Source organism: Belonocnema kinseyi, chromosome 6 (assembly GCF_010883055.1).
Source record: "Belonocnema kinseyi isolate 2016_QV_RU_SX_M_011 chromosome 6, B_treatae_v1, whole genome shotgun sequence".
Lineage (NCBI taxonomy): Eukaryota > Metazoa > Arthropoda > Insecta > Hymenoptera > Cynipidae > Belonocnema > Belonocnema kinseyi.
The window spans coordinates 16242415-16258089 of NC_046662.1; the positions used below are offsets into that span (position 1 = coordinate 16242415).

The following is a 15675-nucleotide window of genomic DNA, read 5'->3' on the forward strand; positions in this document are numbered from 1 at the left end:
TTTTGGCCATTATAATATTTAAAAAACAAAATTCTAATCTTATTTAGTTTTTAATATAGAATCTTTTATAAATAGAATAAAACAATTTTTAATTTATAGTTATAAATTTAAGTTTATAATTCGTAGACTGTCACAGTCTAATTTACTTGAAAAGGTGAAAAATCAACTATTTAAACCGAAAATATAATTCCCCTGAAATGAAGGATTTTGTTCTGGTAACATTTTAATTGAACTTATCTGTGAAAAAAGATCTTCCCCTTCGCTCCGCTGGGAATCGAGCCCAGGTCTTCCAATTTCCGGAAGTGTGATCTATTCACTCAGCTACTGGGGAGATTGAAAGAACCTATTTTTCCCCAGATCTTTCACACGGCAATGCATTCTCTAATGAGTTTTTCGATATTTCGATATCTCCAGTAGCTTAGTGGGAAGAGCACCAGTAGCTCTCCAGTAGCTTAATGGGTAGAGCTCCTGATCGGCAATCAGAAGACCTGGGTTCGACTCCTAGCGGAGCAAAGGGGAAGATATTTTTTCACAGATAAATTCAATCAGAATTATTATTCTTTTCTAAAATCCCTATGCCAAATAAGAAGTTTTTGAAATATTTTAAAAACTTTAGAAACCTCTTGAAATCCTTAAAAATCGCTTGATATACACCCTGATCAGCGTGAATAGATTTTAAGTGAGTCTAAATTAAATTTGTTTGTAGAAAGTTAACTTCTCACCAAATTTGCGTGATAATCAACCTGAAAACTTTGGTCTTGCAGAGATGGTCCATGAATGGAGGAAGGTGTCCTCGTCTCCAGGGAATTCCTAAATCGTCGCAAACTAATGCCAGGAATTTGAGCAATCGTATCATGAAAGGAAAATCAAAAAATCGTGAATCTTGGAGGAACCCGAGGATCCCAGAGGATCGCTCTAAAGAGAATATTCAAAATTTTGAGGATGTTGCTGATCAGAAAACTTGATTTTTGTGAAATTGATAAGTGATGAGCAGCTGACAGTGATTGGTCTTTACGAAATGCTTTCAATAGCCCTGATAATCTGCCTAATGTGCAACAATAAGATCAGTGGTGAAATTTCAGCTAGAGTCAAGGGTGACTTCATCCTCGGAGCTTTATTCAGTGTTCATGAGCAGCCTAGTGGTAGTAAAGGGACTCTAGTCTGTGGAGCATTTAGGGAGACGTACGGAATTCAACGTGTCGAAACTGCTTTGATAACTCTTGACAAGATCAACGCTGATGATAAGATTTTAAATGGTTCGTAATATTCATGATTATTTATATTCAGGGCGAAAAAAAACTTTTTTCTAACCTAATGGATAAGAGGTTTCACAGGTAATAATGGTCTAAAAACTGAGGAAAGAAGGAGATTTTTCACAAAATTAGGGGGATAAATTCTTTTAAATAAAGTCAATGTGGGTACTATATTAATTTATAATGTTTAAAAATATGAACATTTCAAGAAAGAATATTGATTTTTCAACAAAATAATTCCATTTCTACCCAAGGGATAAAATTTCAACTAGAATAATGAATCTTCAAACAAAAAAGATGTATTTTCATCAAAAAACGCGATAATAAATACCCAGTGAGCACAAAGTTTGGCGCCGTCTTTACGACATTTTTACGACATCTTTACAACTTTACGACATCCTATGTCCATATCGTTGAGGTGTCTTTATGATATCGCAAAGACACTGAAACGAGATGGACACAGGATGTCGTAAATATGTCGTAAATATGTCGTAAAGATGTCGTAAAAATGTCGTAAAGACGTCGCCAAATTTTTTGCCCACTGGGTATATTTGTTTAAATAGAAAAATTTTTGAATGTATGTTAAAAGACGGTTTTTCATCAAATTACTTGAGTCCTTAACAGAAAAAGATTAATTTTTAACCAAACAGTTGTATTTTTAAACAAAAAAGTTGATTCATTCAAAAAGAAGCATTTTCAAAAAAATTGTTTAATTTAAACAATAATTTTATTTGACTGAATGTTCAAGCCAAAAAAACGAATTCTCTAGGAAGCAGTTAAATTTTCTGCCTGAAATTATAATCATTTAAGAAAATGGTTAAACTTAATACTTAACCAAAGCAAATTAATTTTTAACCAGTTTGATTTCTTCCAGAAATTGTTATCTTGTAATTAAAATAGTCGAGATATCAAACCAAACGGCCGAATTTTTTCCATTTTCGACCAAATAGATAAATTCGTAACAAAAAATTGTAAGTATGTTTTGAGTAAAAAATAGTTAAATTCATAAAAAAAGAATTCTCGAAAAAATTGTTGAATCCTTATCGCCAACAAATTTATTTTCGACCAAAACAGATGAATTTTCAATACATGATTTGAATTTTATACCCAAACAAGTAACTTTTTAACAAAATTGTTGATGTTTTAATAAAATGGCAAATACAATAAATAAAAAATAAATCTAAATCTAACAAACCGAAAAACATACAAAATATTTGGATTTTGTATTGGTTTGTATTAACTCAGTTTGCATTTAAGTGGAAAATTGTGAACAGACGAAAAAAGTGGAACAAGGGAAATACTGTGAAGCCTTAGATAAATAAAAAATAATTTTGATTTATTTGTAATCATTAAAAATATTAGGGCGGAAAACTGAAAGTTTTTGTCAAAAAATAAGGTAGCATACTCACTGAATTTTTTCTTATTCATAAAAAAATCACCATTCCAGAGAGGAGAAAAGAGAAGGAAGGGGTTTAGTTGGTTGCTTCTTATTTTTTTCCTCATTTTACTTTTGTCTGACAATTTTTTTATGGAAGAAAATTATTTTTCTAAAAGGGGATCTTTTTAAAATTAAAATAGGATTATTTTATGGTGGTTGTCCAAATTTATTCGTGGGATTCTTGGTCTAATTTTTAGGAATTCTACACATTAACCTGATTGATAGATGTTAAATAGGATTTTAAACTTAATTTTAACGGAATTTAAATTTCTTGAATTTTGATATAACAATCAATTGCTAATTTGCTTTGTGCCACAGGTGTCCAATTAGGGCTCGAAGTTAGAGACTCTTGCTGGTCAGCACCAGTTGCATTGCAACAAAGCATCGAGCTCGTTCGAGATGCAATTTCGCCAATTGCAACCCAGCAGCAACTTTTGTCAAAAACTGATTCCGCAATATGTCGAGTGGATACTAACCAGGTGTGAAAATTATAAATTGATAGATATTTTTTTTATATCTCTATAATTTGCTAATATTAAAGCACAATTTAGTGAATTTTAAAAATTGTAAAAACTTTCGCATATAAAGAAAAAAAGGTAAACTAGGTGCATTGCCTCTACAAACTAGGGTTTCGTAGTTGATTAAGACGTAAATAAGTTGTTTAAACTTCCCCTTCCTATAATTATGTTTCCCTCACATCACCTAAATTTTCCTACATTCCCTTTTCTCCCCTAATTTCCCTCCCTAAACTTCAGCCTTCGTTTCCCCTCCCTTCCTCAACTTCTCCCCCTTCACCGAACTTTTCACATTACCCATAACTTCCCCCCTCTCATTTTCTACCACTTCTTTTACGTCCCCTCCCCTAATTTCCTCTTAATTACCCTAGTTAAATCTCTTCATATCTTCTCACCTCCCCACTTTCCAAACAGCAAATCTAAAACAAAACATTTCCAAACAATACTAACACTATATTTTCAATATTTGAAATTCATAAATACCATTAAGATTAGGTTAAAAAATAAAAATCAAGAGTAGAGCTTCATATTTTAGAGTTAAGGATTTCAAAAATCGCTTCAAAGTCTGTCCCACAAATTTTTTGTTTCGTCACTCTGTATAGGTATTTTGGGATAAAAGTCGAGAATAATTATTAAAAAAAATGATAATGCGGGATAAAATTTGTATTTTTATATTTAAAAAGATTTTTTTATATCCGTGTGGAAATTGCCCAGCTTGGCTTCTTTTGATTAGTGGCCCTCTAGAGGTTCCACAAAGGCGACCGACTGTGAAAAAATTAAGCTGGGCCCAGGCATGGGCCTACATTTTTGCCCCTTTATTTTTTCCACAAATGATTCCAAGTTCGATCACCAAATTGAAAAAAAAAATAAATTGCTCCAAAAACAAAGCTTAAATTGTGAGGAAAAATTTCCAAAAACATTTTTATCATAATATTTTTTACCTTGTTTTAGGAATTGCGATTTTTTTCTTATAATAACTTGTTTATGAGAATAGAAAATAAATTAAACATATACATTTTAATTGTAATTTCGCCCTAAATTTTGCAATCGTTCCTGTCATCTCATTGGCTGACCAGATTATCTAATTCAATGATTTCCTTTAACGCTATCCGCAGAAAAAAGAACCTTACATTTGACTGAAAAAAAGTTAAATCCACCGATCTCCCTTGTACGTATATGGACAACATGACTATCAATGATAGTTACTAGTACCGATTCTCAAGTGGTGCTGACGTGCGGATCAGTAGATTTGACCGATCCAGTCGCTATTCTGTACAGTTCCTGGATGCTGCAATTACGAATTATCATGTCGCTTTAACGAATAATATAAAGAGATCTGAATTATGTTATCGGCGTAAACTACAGTTAAGACATCACTATAAACTGTGAAAAAGTATTTCTAAAACATAATAAATAAATAAGTGCACGGTTATTTCTTATAAATATTTTCGGATATACTTATAATTAATCGTTATTTGTAAGTTATAATGCTTATAATACAATTAAAATTTCGCACGCAATGGGGGGGGGGGGGGTTCGAACGCATAAGCCTAAGCACTCAAGTCAACAGCCTTAACTAATACACTAGTATACGAGTTGCGATCTGTAAAATAATTTTGAAATGCCATCGCGGCACACAATAAAAGTTCTAGCATTCACATCATATCTATATGTCAGCTGAAACAGTCACGGAACAAAAACACGTCTTGCTCCAATAAACTTTTGAGTATACGCGATCTGTGAATAAGTTGTGCCATCCAAAATTGTATTATTTTTATAAAAGCCCTTCCTTGCAAAGTGTAAATATGGACTAATGTGACGACTGTCACAGAAATGTCAAAAAAGAATGAATTTTAGGTGATGCAATCCATTCAGGCTGATTGCGTCGTAAATTCACCCGGCGATCCGCGCGGATAGGTTGCGTTGCGACTTTAGGGGCGAGTTAAGTAAACCGATCGGATCGGAAGCATGTACCGATCTTTCGGTAATGTCCACTGCACTACTATTGTAATCTCGGTTCAGTGCATTTTACATGTCATTCAGTATGCAATACGAGGGAATAGAGGCTTATTGTACTGAAGGATACCCGTTGAATTAACCTTAATTTCATTGTGACATTTACGAAATGCTAAGTGATTTTAACATTTGCACCCTCTTATTAATAGCAGTTTATACTGTTACGGTTACAAGAAACCCTTTACAATTCTTAATAATTAAATATTACATTTATTTTTTCTGCGTGTATTTTTCGTTCGCCAGCACACACGTTGACAAAGTATGAATAAAACGTTGCATAAAATTCCTTTTATTTTGAACTTATTACTTTTGACAACAACCGAATCTACCTATGTCGACCTTTTTTCACGGGGGCCGACTCAAAATTTCCACACGGGTAGTTAAAAATCGATTTATCAATATTGATTCCAAATAACAGGAAATAATTACACTGCCCTTCCAATATTAATTTGTGTGATGTGAATAATATGGCACCTAGTGTTTCTAAATGGATTTTTCATGCTGAACACGAATCTGGGTCCAAAAACATCCTATCACGTCAAAACAGAAAGGATGTTAACATACTTACACCCACACCCAGACATTATAAAGTGTGCAGTGCTTTTAAAATTTTTAAGAGTTGCTGATTACGAATATGCAGTTAGGTTTTGAAAATTCAAAATGGCGGATCCAATATGGCAGAACATTTTTTCAAAATTTAATCGTATTCGCTTGAAACTTGTTATTCGGGGGTTTTAAGGGTCGCTGATTACGCATATGCAGTTAAATTATAGAAAATTCAAAATAAAAGATCCAATATGGCGAAAGATTTGATGAAATTTAAAGTTTCCATTCGGAAACACTAGATGCCATCTTATTCGCAAAACTCAAGTAGGGCTGTTTTATCACTAATTTTGCTTCATATTTTCTATATAAAATATCCGTTATTTTTTTGTTTTATCATAGTCGCATCTCTTGTCGCGCGTTATTGTTAAACCTAATTAATATTTGTATTTAGGCTAATTTATAATCAATTTTCTTATTTAATCTCATGCAATATTTAAAAAATTAATATTGATAAATAATTAAAAAATATATATATTCATATTACAAAAAATTATAAAAAACTAAGAAAGTATGGGAATTTAAACAGGTTTAGGCGGGCAGTTTAATAAGTCGCGTGCACTTAAGGAGGTAAAATTCATTCAGGGCATATGAGAGCAGCTGAATAGGGATATAGCGGGCATGTATGGAGATAGCCTGCAGTTAAGGAGATGATCGGCATTTAGGGATCCTGGGCGGGCATTTAGACAGATAAATTAGGCATTTGAGAAGGTTGAACGGGTATTTAGGGAGGTCGAGTTTGATCTTTTGATAATATACTGACATAATATTTTGCAAAGAATGCTTTAATGCGTATTTGTTTTTATTGTTCAGACGCAGGCACCTGTGATCGGAGTTGTAGGGCCTGGAGCCAGTTCTGTTACTCTTCAAGTACAGAATCTTCTTCAACTTTTTTCTATTCCCCAGGTGAGTTCAGTCCTATAACCAATATTTTTTTACTTTAAATAAAAAATTTTACTTTGACTTGATGAATATAAATAATAATTCAAGGGAATCCGATATTTAATGCAGAATTGAGGTTCTTATGAGTTTAGAGTTTAATTTTGGTGCACTTTTTTCTGTTTTTAGATAGGATACTCGGCGACTTCTCGAGATCTCAGTTACAAAGATAGATACTCGACTTTTTTACGGGTCGTACCATCGGATCAGTTCCAGGCTCAGCTACTCATGGATATCTTGCGCGCCTTCAATTGGACCTACGTATCGATTGTACACACTGAAGGTAACCTTTTTTCATTCGCAATAGATCTATTATCAGCCATCTTAACACAATATAATGCATACAAGTAGTACTACTATTATAAATAAAAAAATAACTGTAAATAGTTTACCCATTACGTACATTATTTATGTTTTGTGAATCTCCTAAATTCACTTTGTAAAATATGGATAATATATGTAGAGCATTTTTTTAGTTAGTTTTTTTCGATTCTAGAAGATTTTATGCTTATACTGGTTAAATATTGGCAGATAGTTACCAACAAATGGTTAAGTGCATATAGTTGGAGCAAACATATTTGCGGTTTTTTCGGCGATTCATTACCGTGAATGTCAGCAAATCCAGGTGTTTTGAAACTATTAAAAAGTCAATTTTTTGCATAAAAAGTTACATATGTCTAAAAATAAATAGTGGATTAAGAAATCCTTAAACGTTACACTGGAGCTTTATCTATTCAATTTATTCTGAAAGTTTCAGACGAATCGGTTGTGTATTGTGAGCACCAGGTGTATACTGAATTGCTAAATACGATACGTTTTTCATGTTTTCTGATTATGCTGACTCCAATTTCTCAGAAACCGACAATGCGTATACACGGATATTATTTTTTAGCGATTTTCTACTATTTCCAAAAGATCTTATGCGAATCGATAAAGAACTGACTGGGATACGCACAAAAATTAAACGTCAAAATTGATCATTACTATACACATTACCATAATTATCTTTAAACTCTTGTTTTCAATCTATTAAGGTGTGTTGTTAAATGCCTTTTCAATGAATATCTTCCTGATTGGTGACCGAGTGCCCAATGGAGTTTCCTTGATTTCTTGTGGGTTCATTATCTGCACGTTGCGGCTGTCCATATTTATTTTTACGCGTTTTGCAGTGCCATTTGCTATTGTATATATTCCACGAAGTATCCATTTCTGATTATCCACTATTGCAAAAATGTCACCATCAGAAGTTACCAATACACTTTGTTCATCGGTTGTTATTGGCAGAAGGCCACCACGGCTTTCTTTCAAATGAATTGGTTGATCTCGGGGAAAAGTGTATTTTCGAATCTCGAACAGTCTGTTCGGATTCGTCGGGGGAATAAACCGAAAAAATCTAAGTCGTTCAATTTTTAATCCAAGTGTTCCTGAAGATGAAGAACTGGCAGGAGGAGACCTGGACCTGACACGAAGAGAACTTTGAGCCTTGGCAGGAGAAAGAGCCCTTTCAGGAGAATTATTTCGATCAGGAGACTGAGTAGGTCTGGAACGAGGAGCATACGGAATAGGTTCACCATTAGGTAGACAGTCGAACTCTGAACTCAATTCTGCAAAAAAACAGAGGATTTAATTTGTCATGTGTATTTCCTGTGGGACCGGAAGTATGCAGCGCAGAAGCGGCATGCATTGCCATTTCTCACATAAAGCAATACATGCAGCGACATACAGTAAATAGCAGAAAGCTGAAATTATAAGAAATCGTCATTGCTACACGGGTTTCGATAAAATTGTATTGACCGTTTGCAAACGCATGCTCTGTTTCAGACATAAAAATAATTTGATATACCTGGCATAGAGCTTTCTTAAATCTGGATAAATGATAATTTTTTTGCTGAATAATGATGAAAAATATTTAATTGTGTTAAAAGTCTCAAGGCCGTTTTCTTATTTAAAATATATTTTAGCTGTAATAACATGAAATAATGCAGAAAAATGTTTTCTGCCTTTAATTAAAAGCAAAGAACTCTTAATAATATTATCATATTTAAAACATAATGGCTATCTGATAACAAAAGATTTAAATTACAAAATTCGTATTTTAGCTTTACAGAAATATCCATTCTATGACTAAAAAATTTCTATGGTTACTTAGTAATTGCGTGATATTAATTCATATTCCTGATTTTTCTTTTATATTGAATAATTTTGTTAAAAGGCTTTCCTATTTGGTTGAAAGATAGTATTCTGTGGTTAAAAATTCAACTAATTTGGTGGGAATTTCAGTTATTTATTGCAAATTATATTTCTTATTGGACCATCTGTTACAAATTAGCACCTTTGTTGAAAAATCGTCTGTTAAGGTTTTATTTGACGATTCATCTTTTTTTTACGAATTCTATTTTCTTGGGATTTCCCTGCAATGAATTAAGATTTAATTTGTAATCATTTCGGACAAACTCGAACAAGGATTGGAAGAAACTATCAATTGGGATAAAATGTAGATTAATTAGCACAACTTATGATTTGCGAATGTATTGAAAAATGCACTTAAAATTACATATATATTATATACTTGTATTCACCAATGGAATTGAGGATAACCACCAAGGTTAAGAAAAGTATAAAAACAATGCTCATCTTTTCCAAGTAGCAGAAAAACTGATTCAAACGTTTATAAAGAATCTCCTCCAAAATGTAGCCGATGAACATAATTAGTGGTTTATTGCAGTATATAATACACACACGTTAAAATCATCTCATATATTTTAGGCAGTATAATAAAAAAGTATAAGAATTATTACGGAGCAATTTCATGCTTTATGTACTTTTATTTTATAATAGTAATGTATTTTTATAATAGTAGCGTAACCTACAAATATTTGAAATGATAGAGACCTGGAAAAAATGGTCAATGATGAAAAGACACATTTTCCACATTAAATGAATTTTTCGATACAGCTAATCATTTATTATAAAAATATAAAATAAATGGTGGACAAAGTGACTTATTTTAACACTTTATACAACATGCAACTAATTTTATATGAACGCCACTAAATATTATCGGTTCAGGAAAATGCATTTGAATACATTTTAAGTCATTAAAAATATTCCGCTCTAAGCTATCAATGCAAAGACGTTTATTATTGTACGATTCCTGTTTTAAACCGTTCAATGTTGTTGCAATGAACTAAAAAGGATAAGAACTCCATACGTATTTGAAATTTAAAAAAATGCACTTGTAATAGATTTAAGTAATTTGCTGCAACTAATACCACAAGTCAAAAGCATGAAAAACTAATTAACTGACAAATAAAATAATCTCAAAGAATTTCATATACGTATAAACGTATTATACCTTTTTTATCTTTTGCAATCTATATAGATGGGTTAATAAATGTCTTCTCAATAAATACCTTTGAGATGGGTGAACGGGTTCCTCATTGTGTTTCCCTGACTTTTTGTGGGCTCATGAAATCAATGTTGCGGCTGTCCATATTTATTTTTGCACGTTTGGCAGTTCCATTTGTTTTTAAATATATTCCACGAAGTATCCAATTCTGATTGTCTACTATTGCAAAGATGTCACCATCGGACGTCGATAATACAATTTGTTCTTCGGTTGGCATTGGCAGAAGGGCATTACGGTAGTCTCTTATTTTATTTAGTAAATCTCGAGGGAAAGCGTATCTTCGAATCTCATACAAACGGTTCGGATTCGCCGCGGGAAAAAACCGAATAGATCTCAGTTGGTCGAATGAATATCTATGTACCCGTAAAAAAAATGTCTGGCAGGAGGAGACCTGGACCTGATACGACGAGAGATTTCTGGCATGACAGGAGGAAGAGTAATGGCAAGGCAATTAGGTTTCTCAGGAGAGGGAGTAGTTTCGGAACGAGGAGCATATGGAATAGGTTCCCGTTTGGCAAACAATCGAACTCTGAACTTAATTCTCCAAGAAGAAACAGAGGATTAAATTTTTCATGTGTATTTCTTATGTGAACAGAAGTATCAATCGCGGAAGTGGCAGGAATCGCAATTTCTCACATGAAATAATATATGCAGTGACATATAGGAAACAATAGGAACTTAAAATCGGAAGAAAATTAGGGATTTACAAGCTGCGTAAAGAATTTCACAAGAGTCTACAAAAAATTAAAGATATAGACAATATTATTTGATAAAAATATTTTATTTTTTATTTTTCTATGCGGGTGTACAACTCGTCGCCAAATATTTATAATTGATTATAAAAGTTCGTAAAATTCATAATAACAAGAGCAAATACTACTGGTTAAATCTGGAGGAAGGACGAATGATTGTTTTGTTGCTGAGTAATTATACAAAATATTTCATCCTTTTTTATTTAAAACATTTTCGCTGTAATAAAATTCAATAATGTGGATAAATTCTTTTCTAATTTTTAATAAAACACGAACAACTCTTAATAATCTTATCATATTTAAAAAATAATTGCTATCTGATAAGAAACGATCGAAATTGCAAAATTCGTATTTTTAGCATTACAGAAATTTTCATTTCGGGACTAAATATTTTCTTTAATTACTCAGTATTTACGCAATATTCATTTATATTATGAATTGTACATTTTCATAGCTACAATTTTCTAGTTAAAAATGGATATATTTTGGTAAAAAATTACAATTTTGTGTACAAACTTTATCTTTCTGTTTGAAAGTTTCTTTCGCTTCTAAATTAAATAATTTTATTAAAAGGCTATCATATTTGGTTGAAAATTCATATTTTTTGGTTGCAAATTAAACTTTTTTGTAGAAAATTCTTTTTTGACTTCAAAACTCATCATTATAAATGAAACATTTTTTCTCTATTGACTAAAAAATCATTGCACGTTAATAGTTTAACTAATTGTTAAAAATTAACAAATTTTTAGGGCCTATTTGTAGGCCTATTTTGGATTCCCCTGTAATAAATTATAATGTAATTCGTACTCATTTTGGACAAACTCGAACAAAATTTGAAAGAAAATAACAATTGGAAAAAATGTAGATTAAATAGAACAAAATCCGCTTTGCGGATGGATCGAAAAAATGCACTTAAAATTATAGATATATTATATTATTTTATTTATCAATGGAATTGAGGATAACCGCCAAGGTAACGAAGTTTATAGAAACAATTATCATCTTTTTCAATCAGCAGAAGAACTAATTAAAACGTTAATGAAGAATTCCCTAAAAAATTAAACCGATGAACATAATTAGTGCTTTATTACAGTATATAATACATACACGTTAAAATCATTATCTTATATATTTTTGGCATTATGTTTACCCTTCATGTTTCACCTGAACGTAGTACCTACGATCGAAAGTTGTAGCGACAACAAATAAAGTAGTAAGGACAACTACTACCAATATTGCGAATAAAAATAGTAGCCTCAACCACTTTAATAGAAGCGGCATATATTACAAACTAAAATAGTTCGGCCTACTACTTTGTTAGTTGTCCCAACCATTTTTTTCAGCGAATTAAGCAAAAAAAATGTTTTTTTTTCAAGCAAAAATGTTTGGACTGTTACATTGGTTACATTGAATGCAGCAACAAAATATAAAGCACAATTTGTAATTCATTTGGGAGAAAAAATATGCTTTCTCACTATCATCTTGGCAGTTGAACCAATACCATCGATGCAACCCTTTCCATGAGAAGTTGCAAAGTAGTTCCCGTAGATTTTGATACCGAATTCGCTTTCTAAAACAGGAATGACTGCAGCTTAAAACACTAATGAAAATGAAAAATATTGCTGATTTTTTCATGCTGTTTGAAAAATTTACTGAAAGTACTCGAAGAACATTGGAAATTTTATTTTTGCGAACGTGATAGATTTTCGTCAAATAACATTTTCTGATTTTGGACTTTTACGTTACATGAAAAAAACACACTATTTTAATTTAAATTAAAAATGTCGATAACATTTTATCCCTTGAATATATTGTTCAGTTACTTTGTATAAACCTAATTCTATCTGAACAATGCTAATAGCACAAAGAAAAAACTCGGGAAATTCAAATAAAAAATTTTTTGATATTGGTTTCGTTTTTCACGTTTTTGGCCGTATATATATATAATAATTATTATTAATAATTATCATATGAATAATATATGCAGGAAATAAAATGTAGGTGCAAAAAAGATGAAATATAATAGTATGAAAAGAAAAGGCCAATTTCCTGAAAGTGCTCAAAAATTCTAAAAACGGAAATCAGCCTGTTCAAGTTTCGAAGGAAGAAATTGTTCTAATGAGAATGCTTCTGCTGGAGAAAAATTCTTTATCGTCCTATACGGAGCGTCTTGAAAAGATATTTCTTAAATTCTCTCCAGTGAAGACAACGAAGGATCTTGCTCCAGAATTTCTTCTGAAAATCTTCTCTTGCTAATGCAAGCAAGGATGCGGTACTGCATTTGTATTTACTGCAATGGATATTCGTGTGAGAACTCAGATGATGGAGAAAGCGAGACTATTTTTGGCGAATTGGTGAAAATATCGGAGATAGTAAAGATCGATAATGAAGGAAATAAAGATCAAGAAGAAAACACGAAAGAGGAGGAAGAAACTTGACCAATTTGTGTAATCGAAGAAGAAATCAGCGAACGTGAACCGTGAAGAAGAACGAAGCGGAAGACAAGAATGAATTAAAACGTATGAATAACTGAAGAAGGATCGAAGAGAGCGAGGAAATCAATTTTAAAAAGCTCAGAGGTGGATTAAATATGTGGACTAGACTTACTGAGGAAACCAAAGTAAAAAAGCGCATGATTGTAGAAATAACAGTCAAAATATTATGGTCATAATTAATATTCATAGTCATAGCTAAAGTTTAAATTACAAAAATTATTTATTCCTTTCTTTTGTTCTTGTTAAATGTTGTTTTAACATTTCTAAGGCATCCAAGAAACATATACATATCACAAAAAGAAAAATCACGCGAGATTTATGAATGATAGAATTGGGGTTGGCAATCACTTTACAATAAATCTGGGAGAATATCTCACTGTAAATGTCACAATGTAGACTTTGCCACGATCACAAAGGATTTCATATACTCCCGGATGACTAAGAGGTGCATTTTTTCTTTAAGGTTGTTTAGAAGATGTCCTAATATTCTATTTGTTTTGTGACACTTTGAATGTAGGGTAGGATGGCGGCAGTTTTTCTCTCTCTTTCTGTAGTAGGTTGTGTTGACTTGTTTTTATTGTATTTTTTTATTGCTTTATCCATTTTTTTGTAATCGTTCTGTATTAGGATTTCTTTAAGGTTTTATAATTCCTTTTCGTAAGTTATCTTTATGTGTTATGGAGATAGCGCTGTAAACAAGGGAGTTGATGAACGATTTTTTTCTAAATGAGTGATAGTAGAAGGAGGCATATAGGTATCTATTTATATGGATGGGTTTTCTGTAAACTTCATGTCCTTATCTGTTATTAGATCTTCTGTAAGCTAGTACGTCCAAGAAAGGCAATTTTCTGTTTTTTTCAACTTCCATGGTTAACTGGATATTAGGATATGATCGATTGATAAAATCGAAAAACTTATTTAATTCATCTAGCCCATGTCGCCAGATGAAAAAAGTATCGTCTTCTTAACATAACTAAAATTCAGGTTTAAGCTTGGATAGGTTTAAGATTTTAGTTTCTAGATGTTCCATCAAGATTTTGACTATCATAGGTGAGATTGGAGATATCATTGCTGCTCCTGAGAGTTACTCAAAGAATTGGTTATTGAAAGAAAAGTAAGTGTTACTGAGTGAATGTTTTATCGATGGTATGAGATCGGCGGGGAAATTTTCAAACTATTCAATTATATCAATTGTGTCAGAGATTAGGAGTTTCCTGTGAAAGGATTTGATTTCTTGGTGAGGAAGTGTGCTAGTTTGTTGGTCTGAGTGGAATTGCTTTTGTGTTGCATTTTTCTGTGGGTAATATTATGTCTTTACTCACCAATTTAAAAATAAAATAATAATGAAATAGAAGAATCTCTACGCAGCAATTTCATCTTTCATGTAAGTTTTTGTAAGTTTTCTCAAAAATGAAAAAAATGATTTTAGGTTCCTAGAAATAATTAAAATAATTTTTTATTTCGAAAAATTAATTTTAGGAGATTATTTTAAAGCATTTTAAGACATTCAAAAAGACGTCAAAGATTGTCCAAGTATCTGAAACATTTTAAAGTCCATTTTTTCTTAATTTTTCAAAATGAAAAAATCAGGAAAAATTTGAATAATTTTCAAAGATTAGAAGACCTGTCAAGATCAGAAAAAAAGAATTATTTTCCTAATTATCGTGTGAAAATTTTTAATGATTTTTTATTTCGAAAAATGTGCTTCAAAAGAAAATTAAAGAAGATTGAAAATTAAACTGAAAACCCTAAAAATTCTTGTAGAAGAATAAGAAAGATGGGCATGAAACTTGTGTAAAATTATCAATCTTTAAAACTAAAGTTCGAATGATTTTTTTTTAAATTACTTTCAGCACATTTCTTCTCAAGCAGAATTGCCGATTTTAATCGCAAGAGGTTAAATAATTTCCAATCAGAATAAGTAATTACATAAATTTTGAAAATTCAAAAAAAATAACTTGGAATAAGTTGAATGAGATTTAAAAAATGCAATTGTTGAATTATTTCTAAAAATTTGGAAACATTGAAAATTGTAGTATTTAAATACACTTAACATTTAAGACTTTTATATTAAATTTTGATAAGATATAATAGATATGTATGTAAAATGAAAAAATAATAATAAATGTCAATAAACGAAGGACTTTCAGATAATGAAAGATAATGAAATAAACTCCTTGGGAAAAAATGTCCATAATTGTTTTGGAATGAATTCTAACAGACAATTGAAGAAAGATTACAAAACAAATTTTATT

General features: G+C 31.5%; 1 protein-coding gene across 1 annotated transcript in view; it reads left to right on the forward strand.

The window, feature by feature from the left end:
- The first annotated feature begins 1018 nt into the window (after window positions 1-1018).
- The window catches only part of LOC117175275 (metabotropic glutamate receptor 1-like), a 173488-nt gene continuing 158831 nt past the window's right edge, over window positions 1019-15675 (forward strand). The window contains 4 exon segments of the mRNA XM_033364984.1: window positions 1019-1256; window positions 3010-3178; window positions 6641-6731; window positions 6894-7047. Of these exon segments, the coding sequence (XP_033220875.1) occupies window positions 1019-1256; window positions 3010-3178; window positions 6641-6731; window positions 6894-7047 (652 nt within the window).